Genomic DNA, 19,025 nt, shown 5'->3' with positions numbered 1-19,025 from the left:
TATTCAAATAACAAGCCATGGGTAACAAAGGACATTAAGGACATCCTGAATGCTAAAAAGAGGGCGTTTAGAGATGGAAATAGGGAGGAGCTGAGGGCAATACAGAGTGACCTGAAAGCCAGGATCAGGGAGGCTAAAGACATGTACAGGAGGAAGCTTGAGTGGAAACTCCAGCAGAACAGCATGAGAGAGGTCTGGAGTGGGATGCGGACCATCACTGGGTTCTGGCAAACTAGCAACAGAAGAGCTGAAGGCAGTGTGGACAGGGCCAATGAACTTAACCTGTTCTTTAACAGATTTGACATTGTGGCCCCTGCCCATTCCCCACATGAGTCCTCTGTTGTCAGCCCGCAACCAACATATATTCCACTCTCCCCTCCTACCCCTCCTCACAGTCCCCCACCCTGCTCTCATGACTATACCCTTTCCCCACATGAAACCACAACGGTGGGCTTCACAGCTGAACAGGTGAGAAGACAGCTGAAACGTCTCAACCCAAGCAAGGCTGCAGGACTGGATGGTGTCAGTACCAGGGTGCTCAAACCCTGTGCCCCTCAGCTATGTGGAGTACTTCGCCATGTCTTCAACCTGAACCTGAGGCTCCGGAGGGTTCCTGTGCTGTGGAAGACGTCCTGCCTCGTCCCTGTGCCGAAGACGCCGCGCCCCAGCGGCCTCAATGACTATAGACTGGTGGCCTCCCGCATCATGAAGACCCTGGAGAGACTTGTTTTGGAGCTGCTCCGGCCTATGGTTAGGCCACACTTAGATCCCCTCCAGTTCGCCTACCAGCCCTGACTAGGAGTTGAGGATGCCATCGTCTACCTGCTGAACCGTGTCCGTGCCCACCTGGATAAGCCAGCAAGCACTGTGAGGGTCATGTTTTTTGACTTCTCCAGTGCGTTCAACACCATCCGCCCTGCTCTGCTGGAGGAGAAGCTGACAGCGATGCAGGTGGATGCTTTCTTGGTGTCATGGATTCTTGATTACCTGACTGGCAGACCACAGTACGTGTGCTTGCAACACTGTGTGTCCGACAGAGTGATCAGCAGCACTGGTGCTCCACAGGGGACTGTCTTGTCTCCCTTTCTCTTCAACATTTACACCTTGGACTTCAACTACTGCACAGAGTCTTGTCATCTTCAGAAGTTTTCGGATGACTCTGCCATAGTTGGATACATCAGCAAGGGAGATGAAGCTGAGTACAGGGCTACGGTAGGAAACTTTGTCACATGGTGTGAGCAGAATTATCTGCAGCTTAATGTGAAAAAGACTCAGGAGCTGGTGGTAAACCTGAGGAGGGCGAAGGCACCCGTGACCCCTGTTTCCATCCAGGGGGTCAATGTGGACATGGTGGAGGATTACAAATACCTGAGGATATGAGTTGACAATAAACTGGACTGGTCAAAGAACACTGAGGCTGTCTACAAGAAGGGTCAGAGCCGTCTCTATTTCCTGAGGAGACTGAGGTCCTTTAACATCTGTCGGATGATACTGAGGATGTTCTACGAGTCTGTGGTGGCCAGTGCTATCATGTTTGCTGCTTTGTGCTGGGGCAGCAGGCTGAGGGTAGCAGACACCAACAGAATCAACTAACTCATTCGTAAGGCCAGTGATGTTGTGGGGATGGAACTGGACTCTCTGACGGTGGTGTCTGAAAAAAGGATGCTGTCTAAGTTGCATGCCATCTTGGACAATGTCTCCCATCCACCACATAATGGACTGGTTGGGCACAGGAGTACATTCAGCCAGAGACTCATACCACCGAGATGCAACACAGAGCGTCATAGGAAGTCATTCCTGCCTGTGGCCGTCAAACTTTACAACTCCTCCCCTGGAGGGTCAGACACCCTGAGCCAATAGGCTGGTCCTGGACTTATTTCCTGGCATAATTTACATATTACTATTTAATTATTTATGGTTTTATCACTATTTAATTATTTAAGGTGCAACTGTAATGAAAACCAGTTTCCCTCAGGATCAATAAAGTATGACTATGAATTCCAACAGATTTGTTAGACAAGATTTCTCTTTAAAGAAACAATGCTAACTTCAGCCTATTTTATCATGTGCCTGAGACCTCATCCTTCATAATGGATTCCAACATCTTCCCAACCACTGAAGTCAGGCTAACTGACATATCATTAACTTTCTTCTGCCTCCCTCCCTTGAAGAGTGGAGTGACATCTGCAATTTTGTCAGTCCTCTGGAACTGTTCCAGAATCTTGTGATTCATGAAAGATCAACACTACTGCTTCCACAATTTCTTCAGCTACATCTTTTAAAACCCTGAGGTGTTGTCTGTCTGGTCCAGGTAATTTATCTACCTTTAGACCTTTCAGCATCTGGAACACTTTTTCCTTAGTAATAGCAGCTACACTCATTTGTGCCCCTGAAGTTCTTGAATTTCTGGCATACTGCTGGTGTCTTCCACAGTAAGAACTGGCACAGATTACTTTATTCCTTATTGTTAACTTTCTGGCGTCATTTTCGAGTGATTCGATATCCACTTTCTACTCTATTTTACTCTTTATATATCTGAAGAACTTTTTGGTATCCTCTTTTATATTATTGGTTAGCTTACCTTGTGACTTTTTAGTTGCCTTCTATTGTTTTTTAAAAGTCTCCCAATCTTCTAAGTTCCCACTATTTTTTCTATATTATATTCCCTCTCTTTTGCTTTTATGCTGTCTTGACTCCTCTTGTCAGCCACAGTTACTTCATCCTCTCTTCAGAATACTACTTTGGGATGTATCTATCCTGCACCATCTTTCAAATTGCTCTCAGAAACTCCAGCCATTTCTATTCTGCTATATCAACTTGGGCCAGCTCCTCTCATGCCTTTGTAATTCCTTTTACTGCACTGTAATACTGATACATCTGACTTTAGCTTCTCCCTCTCAAATTGCAGGGTAAATTCTATCAAATTATGATCACGACCTCCTGAGGGGTCCTTGTTATGTTCCCTAATCAAATCTGGTTCATTACACAACATCCAATCCAGTGGGCTCAACCACAAGTTGCTTTAAAAAGCCGTTTCCCTCTGTTGGGGATCCAGCACCAACTTGATTTTCCCAATCTACCTCCCATATTGAAATCCCCCATGACTATCGTAACATTGCCCTTTATACATGCCTTTTCTATCTCCCATTGTAATTTGTACTGTTTCAAAACCTGTACCTAACTCTCATCTGGGTCCTTTTACAGTTGGAGTCTCTTAACTCTACTTACAAGGGCTCTGTATTTTCTGATCCTATGTCATCTCGTTCTAAGGATTTGATTTCATTTTTCACCAACAGAGGCTCCCCATCTCTTCTGCCTACCTGCCTGTCCTTTTGATACAATGTGTATTTTTGGCTGTTAAGCTCCCAACTATGATCTTTCTTCAGCCATGACTCAGTGATGCCCACAATGTCATACCTGTCAATCTCTAACTGCGCTACAAGATCATCTACCTTATTCTGTATATGCAGTATACAGAAAATTTGGTTGATCTCTAGATTATGAAAAGTGGATTGAGAGTCAACTGGGCATGCATTAGTCATTTTGCCTAGTAGAAAGGAGGGCTGAATTAGGTTGTGTAACAGAGATGGAAATAAGCAGTCTCAGCGATGCCCCATAAAAGGGCTTGGGTATTATTTTATGACTGTAAATAGTATGTTCTGAGGGTATTTCGACAGTGAAATGGAGTCAATGGCTAGAGAAAGGAGTGCATTGAATTAAAAGGAATGACCACCCAACACTTAAAAGATACCTCTGCTTATCCAATGTTAAAAGCCAGACAAGTAGTCTGGCAGTTTAGTGTGGTAAAATGAGAGGGTAGAAATTTTAAGATAATTTGTATAAAGTTGAGGAAAATTTGCTTCATCCAGAAAGAGAGAGAGAGGCTACTGGAGGCATAATCAGAAATGCATAACACATTGACTAGCATAAACATTTTACATAGGATTGTGAATTATGGCATGCAAGTGCTAGTCAGTGGGAATAAATAGAAGTGGCCAGCATGAATATTGCGGACAAATGGACAAATCTGTGTGATAATTTTCTTTATTCCATGAAAGTCATTCTGATTTTTCAATTTTATTGAATGTGATCATTTTTACTAGCTTCATTAGCATCTATTAATTATAGCATTGATTTTATTGGCAGGTAAAAGAAGAGTGCAGACTTTTAAATGCCCCACCTATCCCTCCACGGAACATCAAGCCATCAACATGTAGTCCCTCTATTCCTCCTCGACAAATCCGCCAACAGACGCGCTCTCCTAGCCCTACGTTATCTTATTATTCTTCTGGATTGCATAACATGTAAGACATTATTATCAAGTGCATTATGTAAGGTGGCATTTTGACACTCTGACTTCAGATTTGACCACAACACATAGAAGGATTAGAAAAAATGTAGTTTAGAATTATTGTAATTGTAGATCATGATGGTTATGTTGTTTGAAGGTTTTAATCTCTACAAGGCACAAAGAAGTTGATATACTGTGGATACCGGTTAATTGGTTCTTCCGTTAATTGGGATAGTTGCTTATTTAGGACAGCTCTTAAAGAACAAAACTAATCGAGAAAATAGCTGGGATTCCCTTTGTTTATTTGGGGCACAATGCCACTAAATGGGGCGGGAGACTGTTGCTGACCAGTTTTTAACTGGCATCAGTCATATGCACTTGTGTGGCCATTAGACACAACACTGCTTCCAATGAACAGTTTTAAATAGTGTAAGTTTCATGTGTTTGTGTTCAAAAAGCATTTTTTTTTGTCACTGATTGTTGATGAGAAATAAGCATTAACACAATTCAGAACTGTTTTGCTCACTGCAGTTTCAAGCATTCATGCTTGGCGATGTCACAAGTGGCTGTGAGTGAAAATTAAATGATTTCACTGCTTCAGCAAGTTAGGAGCTACAAAGAATCTGAAAGTATTGACAGTCATCTTGAATGTTACATTGAAAATGAAGATTTGGAGGATGCACTCAAAAGCATTGTATGAATGCAGTCCATTACCTATACTAGAGATCTGCATGATTTTGCTCAATTCCAGTCAAAAGAACACAATATGGATGGATTCCTCCATCGATAAGTGTTAATACAGTTTTATCATACTGCAGTAGTATTGGTAGTATTCTAATTTGTTCTGCATTTCATTTAAATACATGTTACTCAATGCCTCTTTTTTTTAATGCCTTTTTTAGACCTATTTACGTGAAACTTCGGCTGATCGGGGTAGCAGCTTAATTGGGCCAAAATGTACTGGTCCCGATTGGTCCCAAGTAACTGGCATCCACTGTATATCATGGTGCCACTTTGTGAACACTTAGCATTTTCTAACAGCTATTTAATTAATAAGAACAATCTCCTCCATAAGACTTCTGCAAAATTTTCAAACTTATTTATTAAGATGACAAGAAAATCTATTGATTTGCTGTACCATGCTCGATGGCCTTTTCAAAATACAAATGGATTTTTTGAAATTCTGCTTGGAATATTAATGATTGCATACTTCAAATGGATAAAAAAAATCATTTTAGAATTTCCTGTCTGAATAAGAATCAGTATCTCTTTTTCAAATGGAGGTGTTAATTTGTTTTCTTTCAAATTTGGGGCATATCTACGTGTTATCTTTTGCTGAGTGAGTGATTTTTTTTTCAGTTTAAATATCATCTTGAATCGGGGAAGTTTTCCAAGAACAAATAGGTGGTTCTGTCTGTTTTCCATCCCTTAAGAACACCTGTTGCACATTGTAGTTGAAAAGTAAATGTTTGCAGCATTTATAATTTGCAAGTACAGCGACTATAAAAAGTAATCACCCCCTGTGGAAATTTTCATGTTTTATTGTTTTACAATATTGAATCACAGTGGATTTAATTAAGACTTTTTTTTGACACTGATCAACAGAAAAACGCTTTCATGTCTAAGTGAAATCAGATCTCTACAAAGATCTAAATTACAAATATAAAACGCAAAACAATTGATTGCATAAGGGTTCACCCCCCCCTTTAATGTGACACACCAAGTCATCACTGGTGCAGCCAGTTGGTTTTAGAAGTCACGTAATTAGTTAAATGGAGATCTGTTTTTGGAGACCTGTGTGCAGTCAAGCTGTTTCAATTGATTGTAGTCAAAATACACCTGTATCTGGAAGGTCCAACTGCTGGTGAGTCAGTATCCTGGCAAAAACTACATCATGAAGACGAAGGAGCACTCCAAGCAACTCTGCAAAAAGGTTATTGAAAAGCACAAGTTAGGAGATGGATACAAGAAAATTTCCAAGTCACTGAATATTCTTTAGAGTATAGTTAAGTCAATCATTAAGCAATGGAAAGAATATGACGTGGCTGTCAATCTACCTGGAGCAGGCAGTCTTCAAAAGCTAAGTGACTGAACAAGAAGGGGGTCTAGTGAGGGGAGCTACTAAGAGGCCTGTGACTACGCCGGAGGAGTTGCAAGCTTCAGTGGCTGAGATGGGAGAGTCTGTGCTTACAACAACCGTTACTTGGGTGCTTCACCAGTCGCAGCTTTATGGGAGAGTGGCAAAGTGAACACCACGGTTAGGGGAAAAGAAACTCACTTGAAATCTCGGCTAAGATTTGCCAGAAGGCATTTTAGAAACTCTGAAGTTAGCTGGAAGAAGATTCTATGGTCGAAACCAAGAGTGAGCTTTTTGGCCATCAAATTAAATGTTATGTTTGGCATAAGCCAAACACTGCACATCATCAAAAACACACCATCCCTGCTGTGAAGCACGGTGGAGGCTGCATCATGCTGTGGGGTTGCTTCACTGCAACAAACCCTTGAAGGCTTGTGAAGGCAGAGGGTAAAATGAACGCAGCAAAATACAGGGAAATCCTAGAGGAAGACCTGGTGCTGTCACAAGAGAACTGAAACTTGGAAGAAGATTTGTGTTCCAGCAAGACAATGACCCGAAGCGTAAAGCCAAAGCTACACAGGAATGGCTTAACAAAAACAAAGTTGTTATCCTGGAGTGGCCAAGTCAGAGTCCAGATCTCACTCCAATTGAGAATTTGTGGCTGGACTTAAAATGCAAACTGACAGACTTGAGCAGTTTTGCAAAGAAGAATGGGGAAAAATTGCAGTGTCCAGATGTACAAAGCTGATAGAGACTTAAACACACAGACTCAAGGCCATAATTGCTGCCAAAGGTGCATCTACTAAATATTAGCTTGAAGTGGGTGAATACTTATGCAATCAATTATTCGGGGTTTTATATTAATAAATAATTTAGAACGGTTTGTAGAGATCTGTTTTCACTTTGACACAAAAGAGTTTTTTTTTCTGTTGATCAGTGTCAAAAACTAATTCGGTAAAACAATAAGACATGAAAACTTCCAGGGTGTGGGGGGTGAATACTTTTTACAGGCACTGTATATACTGTTCGTTTTACAGGGCTGGCATACATCAGTGAGGAACACAAAATGCAAATGGCAATTAATATTTGCTTTTCAGTTAATGGATGTGTGGGTATACAAGTAATAGAAGGGCTTAGTTGCAATTCTAGTGCAAATAAAAGGTTTCAATGGAAACCATGTAATTATGCAGCTGTTATGTTTTTGCCATTTTTTCTCAATTTAGATAACCACCTGAGTTTTCCCCAACTCAAACCTCTTCTGAATGCAAATACCACCTCATGTGGTCCCAGAGAGTGCAACCACTTGCCTAGGTATGTCGGCAGATATGTGCCCAGGCAAAAGAAAGTCATAATCATTTTGTTTCAGCTTTCAGGTTCACTTTATTTCCTTCTGTTAACCTCCCAAAGAAAAGAAATCTCGAGAAATATGCTAACAACAGGAATTCTGCAGATGCTGGAAATTCAAGCAACACACATCAAAGTTGCTGGTGAACGCAGCAGGCCAGGCAGCATCTCTAGGAAGAGGTACAGTCGACGTTTCAGGCCGAGACCCTTCGTCAGAACTAACTGACGAATGGCCAGGAGGGAGATCATTCGTGCCCCCCATCCCTCCCCACTGATCTCCCTCCTGGCACTTATCCATGTAAGTGGAACAAGTGCTACACATGCCCTTACATTTCCTCCCTTACCACCATTCAGGGCCCCAAGCAGTCCTTCCAGGTGAGGCAACACTTCACCTGTGAGTCGGCTGGGGTGATATACTGCGTCCGGTGCTCCCTATGTGGCCTTTTATATATTGGCGAGACCCGACGCAGACTGGGAGACCGCTTTGCTGAACACCTACGCTCTGTCCACCAGAGAAAGCAGGATCTCCCAGTGGCCACACATTTTAATTCCACATCCCATTCCCATTCTGACATGTCTATCCACGGCCTCCTGTACTGTAAAGATGAAGCCACACTCAGGTTGGAGGAACAACACCTTATATTCCGTCTGGGTAGCCTCCAACCTGATGGCGTGAACATCGACTTCTCTAACTTCCGCTAATGCCCCACCTCCCCCTCGTACCCCATCTGTTACTTATTTTTATACACACATTCTTTCTCTCACTCTCCTTTTTCTCCCTCTGAATATACCCCTTGCCCATCCTCTGGGTCCCCCCCCCCCCACCTCCTTGTCTTTCTTCCCGGACCTCCTGTCCCATGATCCTCTCGTATCCCTTTTGCCTATCACCTGTCCAGCTCTTGGCTCCATCCCTCCCCCTCCTGTCTTCTCCTATCATTTTGGATCTCCCCTTCCCCCTCCAACTTTCAAATCCCTTACTCACTCTTCCTTCAGTTAGTCCTGACGAAGGGTCTCAGCCTGAAACGTTGACTGCACCTCTTCCTAGAGATGCTGCCTGGCCTGCTGCGTTCACCAGCAACTTTGATGTGTGTTTGGAGAAATATGCTATGTCACTTTGCTGCTTAAGAAATCTATCTGACAGTTAAAGGTTAAATGAGAAGTTGCAGTTATGCTACATATAATAGATTTTATGCATTTTTATTCTCCCTCTTCATGGAATTTACATGGCCCATCTTTGCTAAGATTTTACTATAAACCTTGTAGGCTGATAATTACTTTTAAAGAGAAATCAACAAGGCAAAGGATGATGACTTGCCAGGGATGGTGGTGGCGGCTAAAACATTAGGGGTATTTAAGAGCCTCTTGGACAGGCACATGAATGAAAGAAAAGTAGAGGGTTACGGGGTAGTGCGGGTTTAGTACTTTTTTTTAAGAAATATATGGGTCGGCACAACATCAAGGGCCGAAGGGCTTGTGCTATGCTGTTGTATTCTAGTGTCTGGTGCCAAGTAAATACAATGACTTCTCAGTACTTTTACTTTAATTAATCCAGTAGTCTGTGCCTCAATAACTCAGTATCTAGGACATTCCAATTTTCTGATTTTTCTAATCTTTCCCTTGCCTAATAATGTTAAACTGAAAAGCTGGGTGTCACACTTGTGCATTCTCTGCTAATTTTCTCTGAGCTCATTGCAATAGTCCTAGGAGCATTATAACTGAAATGTGTATCTCAATTATCTCCTTGGGATATTTTCGCCTCCTTGGCCTTAGTTTCCTTTCTATAATCATACCACTGACAGATTTCTGACTGTGGGTAATATTGTCATTTAGTGGTTTTTTAATCATTACCTGTTCACTTGTAATCATTTGCAAAATGAAAAATGCTATTTTTTTTCGTACTGGACAATGTCTTCAAAGGAATTATACCAATTTCATTGTTCCACTGCACTTGGTCAATGAGTATACACTTACTTCTTGCTTAGTTGACTGACTGCTCATCGACTACTGCACTATACACTTCTCAAAATAAATTTGCTTTCTTTGCCTTTCCTTTGCGCTAATCCATCCATTTTTTTCAGTTTTGTCTGTGTTTAATTTTGTATTACCAGAACTACTTGATATTTTCAACTGCTGTTCAAATATTTCTACAAACCCCATTTCCAGAAAAGTTGGGATATTTTCCAAAATGTAATAAAAACAAAAATCTTATTTAACTGACAAAAGTACAAAGAAAAGATTTTCAATAGATTTACTGTTCAACTTAATTGTATTTTGTAAATATACACAAATTTAGAATTTGATGGCTGCAACACACTCAGCAAAAGTTGGGACAGAGTTAAAATAAGATTGAAAAGTGCACAGAATATACAAGTAACACTGGTTTGGAAGACGCCACATTAAGCAGGCTAATTGGTAGCAGGTGAGGTATCATGACTGGGTATAAAAGTAGCATCCATCAAAGGCTCGGTCTTTGCAAGCAAGGATGGGTCGTGGCTCACCCCTTTGTGCCAAAATTCGTGAGAGAATTGTTAGTCAGTTCAAAAGGAACATTTCTCAACGCAAGATTGCAGAGAATTTAGGTCTTTCAACATCTACAGTACATAATATTGTGAAAAAAATTCAGAGAATTCAGAGACATATCAGTGCGTAAAGGGCAGGGTCGGAAACCACTGTTGAATGCACGTGATCTTTGAGCCTTCAGGCGGCACTGCCTAAGAAACCGTCATGCTACTGTGACAATTATAGCCATCTGGGCTTGGGAGTACTTCGGAAAACCATTGTCACTCAACACAGTCCGTCGCTGCATCCAGAAATGCAACTTGAAACTGTATTACGCAAGGAGGAAGCCATATATCAACTCTATGCAGAAACGCCGGCGAGTTCTCTGGGCCCAAGCTCATCTCAGATCGACCGAAAGATTGTGGAACCGTATGCTGTGGTCAGATGAGTCCACATTTCAGCTCGTTGTAGGAAAAAATGTGCGTTAAGTTCTCTGTGCCAAAGATGAAAACGACCATCCAGATTGTTATCAGCGAAAGGTGCAAAAGCCAGCATCTGTGATGATATCGGGTGCATCAGTGTCCACGGCATGGGTGAGTTGCATGTATGTGAAGGTACCATTAACTCTGAGGTATATATGAGGATTTTAGAGAGACATATGTTGCCATCAAGGCGACATCTCTTCCCAGGACGTCCATGCTTATTTCAGCAGGACAATGCCGGACCACATTCTGCACGGGCTACAACAGCGTGGCTTTGGAGACACAGAGTGCGTGTGCTTGACTGGCCTGCTGCCAGTCCAGATCTATCTCCTATTGAAAATGTATGGCGCATCATGAAGAAGAGAATCAGACAATGGAGACCACGGACTGTTGAGCAGCTGAAGTCTTATATCAAGCAAGAATGGACAAAATTTCCAATTGCAAATCTACTACAATTAGTATCCTCAGTTCCAAAATGATTAAAAAGTGTTATTAAAAGGAAAGGTGATGTAACACAATGGTAAACATGCCTCTGTCCCAACTTTTGTTGAGTGTGTTGCAGCCATCAAATTCTAAATTTGTGTATGTTTACAAAATACAATTAAGTTGGTCAGTAAAACTATTGAAAATCTTTTCTTTGTACTTTTGTCGGTTAAATAAAGGTTCACGTGAATTAACATATCACAGATTTTTGTTTTTATTGCATTTTGGAAAATATCCCAACTTTTCTGGAAATGGGGTTTGTATATTTCTTGCTCTTTCTGTCCTTCCTTTCCATACTTGTATGTCTTCCCATGTTTTTCACATCCTCTTTTCCTGCCCTGTCTTGCTCTGCCCCAATCACACCTCCAGTGGTCTACTGGATCCCTAATGTTTGTCAACAATTCAGAATAGGCGAGTGAATTTTAACTTGTGATTTTAAATAAAACAGTCCCATGTCATCTGAATTTTTAGTTATTTGTTTTTCTGACTTGTTTAAAACATGGCACGTGTGTTTGTGCTAATGTCCTCAAGATTTCTGATTTTAAAATCATGAATTCTCTGTTGCAATGGATTACTGCAAAGAAGCAAAATCAACCGAATTATCTATCTGTCATTTGAACTGGTAAGATTTCCTAATTTTTCTTCTGAATCCTAATATTTAAATTTTGCACTGAATGTATTGTATGAATTGATTTGAAATCGATTCTCAGCTGTTCAGCAGATGCAGTTGAAGGGAAACAGGTTCAACTATAATGGGATTATACTGAATTTTAAAGTGTCTAAAATCATTTGTTTTTCATGTTTTACAGTGGTGCCATGGAGAAAGATGCATCTCCATCCAATGAGAAGCATTCCTCAGCTTCCTGTTACCCTTGCAACTGGATCAACTCTAATTCTGTACACAGTGGAACTAAATCCCCGCTTAGAAGTCCTGTATTGGATTCGCGTTCAAATCGTTCATCATGGCCAAACCAATATTATGGAGATATTGATGACCAAGATACTGGTAATTTTGGATGTCAACACAGAAGTTATTACAGCTATCCTCGTCACAAAATGTCAAGTACTCCCAAGAGTACAGAACCCATACAGTTTCAGGATGGCAGTATTGACTGTGCCGGGAGAGGTGAAGGGTTTTCACTAAATGCCTTCTCTGAGCAGCAACAATTGAAGGATGATGGACTCCACATTATTCCTACTGAATGTCCAAGCTCCAATATTTATTTCTCAGATGACAATGGAGAAAATTCTTCAGCAGATTACAAAGAGCAAAAGCAACCATGCATCTCTTCATCACCTTGTGCACTAAAATTTAGTGATGAGGAATTTGTTGATCTGGAAGCTTTGTTTCTGCCGTCACCTATAGATGGGGCTGAGGATGAACCTCGGGTTTGTTCAACAGATCTACCTGATAATTTTTCTAACAAAAATACCCAGGACATATTTTCTACTCCTCCTTTATTTTCTTCTCCACCACATTTGCAATTAGTAACACGGTCATGTGGTGATGGGTCACCTTGGCAGCCACCAACTGATCTTTATGGACTTTCTATAGAAGAGGTGTCAAAGTGTCTCCAGTTCATCGGTCTACCTGAGGAGATTGTGTCACTATTTATGGTGGAAAAAATAGATGGAAATTTACTTGTACAGCTTACTGAAGAGATCCTATCTGAAGATTTTAAGTTAAGCAAACTTCAAATTAAGAAACTCTTGCAGTTCATCAGTGGTTGGAGACCGAAGATATAGTGCAATGACTCAAATAATATGGGTTCAAAGTATCTGACCTCAGCAACTATTATTTTGCACTAAATAACCACGATTATGTACTGTGTGAAATCAGAGTGAATGGTATGCTTATTAACATTTGTAACCTGATAGAAATGGCACCCTACAAAGATTATCTTGATGAACATATTATTTGTACGATACATAGCTATACAAACTGCTTGTTTTTTTAGAACAAAAATGGGTTGTTCTTCATAATGCTGTAATTGTAGCAAAGATGCAATGATTTGCAGAACAAAACAATTCTGTGCATTATTGATCAAAAGGTCCACCCAGTTTGTCTCAGACTGTTGCCATACAGATTTGTAGTTTAACTCTGCTGTTGTGGGCCAGTGCTGCTGCTTATCCACTCTGTTCACATTATATTCTCTTGGTGATTAATATATAAAATGATGGTGACACTAGTTTTTACTACTGCACAGAGGTTTCTTTGGGAGATGTACACATTCAGATTAATTGAAATATCTCAGTTTTTGTGTGTTGATGATTGAATGAGTAAACTGAACAAATTGACATTACATTAGATAGAACCAGTTAATATGTTAAACCCATTTTGATCATCATTAAAGTTATGAGGTTTGTTGCTTCCATTCAAATTTCTCCATTCTCTGCTCCAGCTTTTTCCTGTTTTATATCTAGTTTGTATAGATGAACAGACTTAAAAAAAAACTTGGACAAAAGGTTCGTTTTGACCAATTGCCTACCTTGAAGTGTATCTTGAATATTAACTTATTTTTTATCCAATTTTATTATTTCCTGATTAGATTTGCAGTTTTAAACTGTATCATTGAAGTGGGTTGTGGAGTGCACAAAACTGATGGATTTTTGCTTTACAAAGTGTAGGTAGTCATGCTAATTTTAATGAAGAAATTCCGACTGCTGCTTTCCCCAGTATCCTACTTGATTGCTCTTCTAGGCTATTTTTAAAATAACACAATATAATAATAACTGACTTAGAAAAGTGCCTTTCAATACCTCAGGGCATAGCAGAACACTTTAGTCAGTTAACCAGTATTGAAATACATTGTAATGGAGGAAATGTAACAATTATTTATACAAGCAGGATTCTAGAAACTGGAGTGAAATGTCTTTATGATGTTGGTTGATGGGTAGCTGTTGTTAGTGGTTATAACTGAGTGAAAGGTTTTGAGAGATATATCTAATAGTAAATCTCTCATCTGTCACTCATTTTCTGTCAGTTGCTTCAGTTTGTATATAATGACACTGGGTTTAGGTATTCTGATAAAATACATTTTAAAAAAAATCTGGCTAAGGTTTATAACTTTGCAAAACATTTAACCCGGAATGGATTGAATTTGAATTTTCACTTATAAATCTCAACTGGAATAGATGGTCACTGAACAGCACTATATGGGGTGGGACAGACAAACACCACCATCTTTTGAAAGACATTGAGGTCAGTAAATATACTTGATCAGTGATGCAATTGTCCCTCCGGCAAGAAAAAAATACTGAGCAAAATCAATAAATCTTTGAAAATTAATCAATGACGTGAGTTCGCCAACCACATACCAATAATTAGCTTAAATCCTAGCAATATTGATGAAAATATTGATTCTAGAAGTAATTAAAAATGTAAATGGTTGTTAACACTTCATTATAAATTATAAGCAGATTAACTTAATAAATAGCAAGTTCCAAGAGGATGGCATGTGATTTTCCTTTATTTTGGGAATTGCCATTTTATCACTGACAATTTTAATGTTACTTGATCCTATCGATAAACAAACTTCATATCTCAAATAATTGCAATTAATGTATGTTAATAATGTGTTAGGAAGTTTACATTAGGAACATAATTTGTATCAGCAATATGCCAAAATGAACTTGTAGCTGGATTGTAGATGATTTTTTTATTTACTTTTTTCTTTACCACTTGCTTAAGATGTGGGAGGAAATCCATGTAGTCACAGGGCAAATGTGCAAACTTGACACGGACAAGATGAAACCTGATCTCTGGCACTGTGAGTCAGCAGCTCTGTTAGCTGCACCTCTGTGCTGAATTGTTTGCTTATATGTATTAAAATCAATAAATTCTATTTGACTTTGTCAACAGCTATTTTTTTCCCATTGATTTTAATGGGGTGCTTGTACATACACCATTTAATCTAAAGGACAAGTATCCCAAAATGTACATACCCAATTCCATGAGGCAGCACAGACACACCACGATCATGCGCTGCTGAGCAGAAGACTGGACCACATTGTCTGCTTTAGAATTATCCATTTGTAGGTGTTTCCAACAGCAGATTTGGCATAACTCTCTGTGGAAAGTCAGTGGCATTATATTAAATCTCTAAGCCTTCCTTCTTCAGCCAGTCATTCCATTCCAAGGAGAAAAGGCCAGTTGCTGCATACTCCACAGGATTAATCAATCTAGAACATAAAATCATGCCACATTCTGGCAGATCGTCCAATATTTCCCTGTGGCTTGAGTTTGTAGCCTTTGGTATTATTTGAGCAATATAATCCATCCTGACTTCCAAAAATGCATTAATGCTTTTGGAATTAACTGTCTTAAACCCTGGAATCCTAATAACCTGAAACATCCACATTTGCTTTCCCCCTACAGATGCCGCTTAACCTGCTGAGTTCCTCCAGTATATTATTTGTTTCTCCCATATGTTGAGTGTTTGGCTTATGAAACTTTGCCTTAGCTGCTGTAGTTCATATATTTCAGCTTTGCTGTAGTTTTCCCTGGTGTCTGCTTAAACAAATTTGCGTCAAACTTTAAAGCATTCTGGGAGATTCAGAAAGATAAGAGGAGTTGGAGCTAGCAGGAGGAGAAAGAGAAGTTTGGGAAATTCCAGTGGAATTATCTCTACTCCAGACTGCCTGCCCTTGGAAAGATCTTTTTAACTGAAAGCTCTTCAATGATGCTTTAGTTTCTGTTAACGTCGTACCATATAGGGAAGCATTTGAATTTACGTCAAACAGGAATGAACTTGTTAAACATCCAGGAATAGAACAGATGTAATAGTTGAAATAAAACCAGAAAATGTGCAGCAGATCAAACAGAATCTGACCAGAATGATTAACGTTTCTGGTCATTGAGGCTTCTGAAGTAGAACAGAGTTAAAAATGGACCATATTGCTTTGATAGAGAGTTGGTGTGCACAAGATGAGCAAAAAGACCTTCTGTGCTGCAATGATTCTATGATTTACTCTTGCAGTAAAAAGAATGTCTACAAAGTAGTGAAGGCTGAGAGATGGAAAGGAAGACTATGACAAACCTGATGGTGGTGCCAGCTGGGAAAGGATGAATAAGGCTTGGTACTCAGAACAGATCCATCTGGTGGTGATGTATATAGTAGAATATAAATGAAAAGACAAGTCAGAAAAAAATGCTAGAACTGATCAATCTGAAACACTACTTTCAGTATAAATTTGGAATTTATATCTTTTTGGACAGCTTTAGGTTGAAACTATATTTTGAGAATACATTTTGGGCATATTTAAAGAGTATGTGTACAAATAACACAAGACATATTAAAGAGAATCCCACTATTTTAAAATGAATGAAATGTTTTACTTGCAGCTCACCAGCACTCCCTACTGACTGATGGCCAAAACTTTACCACAATTACATAAGTGAAAAGGTCTTATGCAGGGTGGCAGAGACGGTATTGGGAAGCAATTGTTTTGGATGTGGTTCTGATGTTAACTGCCAAAAAATTTAGCTTGATCAAAATCATGGAACATAGTACCATGTATGATTTCAGCAAACATTTCAATGCACTCTTTCACATTTCTGAGTTGAGCTTTCAGACTGTCTTTCCATTTATTTGCAGAAAGTGTATGCACTCTGTTACTTATGAATGGAGAGCAGCAATTCCAGCAGATGGATATCTGACACTTTTTAGATGCTGAAATGAATACATACTGTGCGACAGTTCTCTAGATTTTTTTTAAAATGTGCATTGATAATGACTTTCTCCATCAATGAGCCTTTGCTTCCCATGGGGGAGAAATGATTTAGTCTACCTAATTTGGTAGTGTACTATTAAATGAAGATGAAGAGTACTGGATAGGAAGAAAGCATTTTTATATCTCATCTTTGAATAAGAAATGAATTAGCATAATATAAAATGACTGAATAGACTGATGTATTGTCCTTGGTTTGTAGCAGAGGAGGCTGATGTGTACATAAATAGATTTAAGAAACTTTTCCCCATGGCAAGATCTCCAAGAGGTCATAGACTTAAAGTGAGGAGCAAGGGGGGCTAGAGGATGATCTGTAGAAGAATTTTTTTTTCACCCTGGGAGTGGTAGAATCTGGAATGTACTACTTGGGAAGGTGGAGGCGGATACTCTCACAACATGTAAGAAACATCTGAAAGGGTACGTAAATTGAAAAGGCATAGCAGGCTACAAAGAAGGTATTGGTAAGTAAAATCATAGGACATAGGAGTAGAATTAAGCCACTTGGACAATTGAGTCTGCTCTGCCATTTAATCATGGCTGATCCTTCCCCCAGCCCCACTCCCTGGTCTTTTCCCTGTAACCTTTGATGTAGCATCTAATCAAGAACCTGTCAAACTCTGCCTTAAATACACCTAATGTCTTGGCCTCCACAGCTGCCTGTGGTAATAAATTCCACAAATTCACCACCCTCTAGCTAAAGAAATGTCTCGACATCTCTGTTTTAAGTGGATGCCCCTCTATGCTGAGGCTGTGCCCTCTTGTCCTAGACTCCCCCACCATTGGAAACATCCTTTCCTCATCTACTCTATCTAGGCCTTTCAACATTCGAAAGGTTTCAATGAGATCCCGCGCCCCCCCCCCCATCCTTCTGAATTCCATCAAGTTACAGACGCAGAGCTATCAAAAGTTCCTTGTATGATAACCCTTTCATTCCCGGAATCATCCTTGAGCCCTCTCCAATGCCAGCACATCTTTTTAAGATGAGAAGCCCAAAACAGTTCACAATAATCAAGGTGAGGCCTCTCCAGTGCCTTATAAAGCCTCAGCATCACATCCCTGCTCTTGTATTCTAGACCTCTTGAAATGAATGCTAACATTGCATTTGCTATATTAGAATTAGAATTAATAAAGAATGTGGTGGTTGACATGGACATGGTGCTGTTCTTGTGTTGTAGGACCTTATAACTCTATGAATATATTTGACCAAGGAATTGGTAGCATGCAGCCTTAAATTAATAGTTCACCCTTTTTTTTTAAGGAAAAAAAGGGTTTGGAATGTACAAGGCATCAATAAAGTGGATATAACATGATAAACCTGTTACATCTGTAAAATTACCAGCTTTGATGAAAGGCTATAAACCTAAAAGATTATAAACCTAATTGTTTCTCCCATGGCAAAGATGCTGCCTAACATGCTGAGTATCTCAAAATTTATGTTTGTATTTCATCCATAAGAAATAATAAATCTAACTTAATCCAGAGAAACTAAAGTCTGGTAAAATGCATTTGAAATAACTGATATCATTCCTTTTCACAATCTCTCTTATCGTAATGCTGTTACAAACATAGGAATATGGAGCAGAAGTAGGCTACTTTGCCCCCCAAATCTGCTCTGGCGCTGCATCAGATCATGACTTATCTGATTGTAACCTAAACACCACATTCACACCTTACATATTTACCTTTCTCTACTTAAGAAAAATTCAGATTTTGCTTCTAATATTGCTTAAGTAAAAAAGTCCTAAATACTTTAATTTGGGGAGGGGGGGTGACAAATTTTGCTTCATCTTAGTTTGATTCTATTTTTGTATGTTTAAGTTAAGTTGTTGGTAATACCAATAGTGAAAAGTTTCAAGTATAACACTTGTTCTTTGAGAATAATTTTGAAATAAATGGGGAAAAGTTTCTTCACTTGAGATGAAAATCTCCATTTGTACTGAGATCTGGTAATCTTACAGTTCAAAATAATGAGCTGAGCAAGTCAATTTTTTTGTGGTAGCTGATTAGTTTTTGTTTTCATGTTACCATTTGATCAAAACTCTTTAAGATGAAATTTAATGATTAGGCTACTGAATTTGTAAATTGGCCCATATTTGGAAAAAAAAATCAGATATACTGA

General features: G+C 39.5%; 1 protein-coding gene across 1 annotated transcript in view; it reads left to right on the top strand.

Annotated features, from left to right (window-relative positions):
- The window catches only part of garem (GRB2 associated, regulator of MAPK1), a 112,475-nt gene extending 97,340 nt beyond the window's left edge, over nucleotides 1-15,135 (top strand). The window contains exons 5-6 of the mRNA XM_063063053.1: nucleotides 4,147-4,304; nucleotides 11,986-15,135. Of these exons, the coding sequence (XP_062919123.1) occupies nucleotides 4,147-4,304; nucleotides 11,986-12,922 (1,095 nt within the window). The 3' untranslated portion in view covers nucleotides 12,923-15,135. The remainder of the gene's footprint in view (nucleotides 1-4,146; nucleotides 4,305-11,985) is intronic.
- Nucleotides 15,136-19,025: the final 3,890 nt, after the last annotated feature.

This window comes from Mobula hypostoma, chromosome 1 (assembly GCF_963921235.1).
Source record: "Mobula hypostoma chromosome 1, sMobHyp1.1, whole genome shotgun sequence".
NCBI classification, from domain to species: Eukaryota; Metazoa; Chordata; class Chondrichthyes; order Myliobatiformes; family Myliobatidae; genus Mobula; species Mobula hypostoma.
Note: the sequence above shows the minus strand (reverse complement) of the source record. Positions and strands in the feature narration are given on the sequence as shown.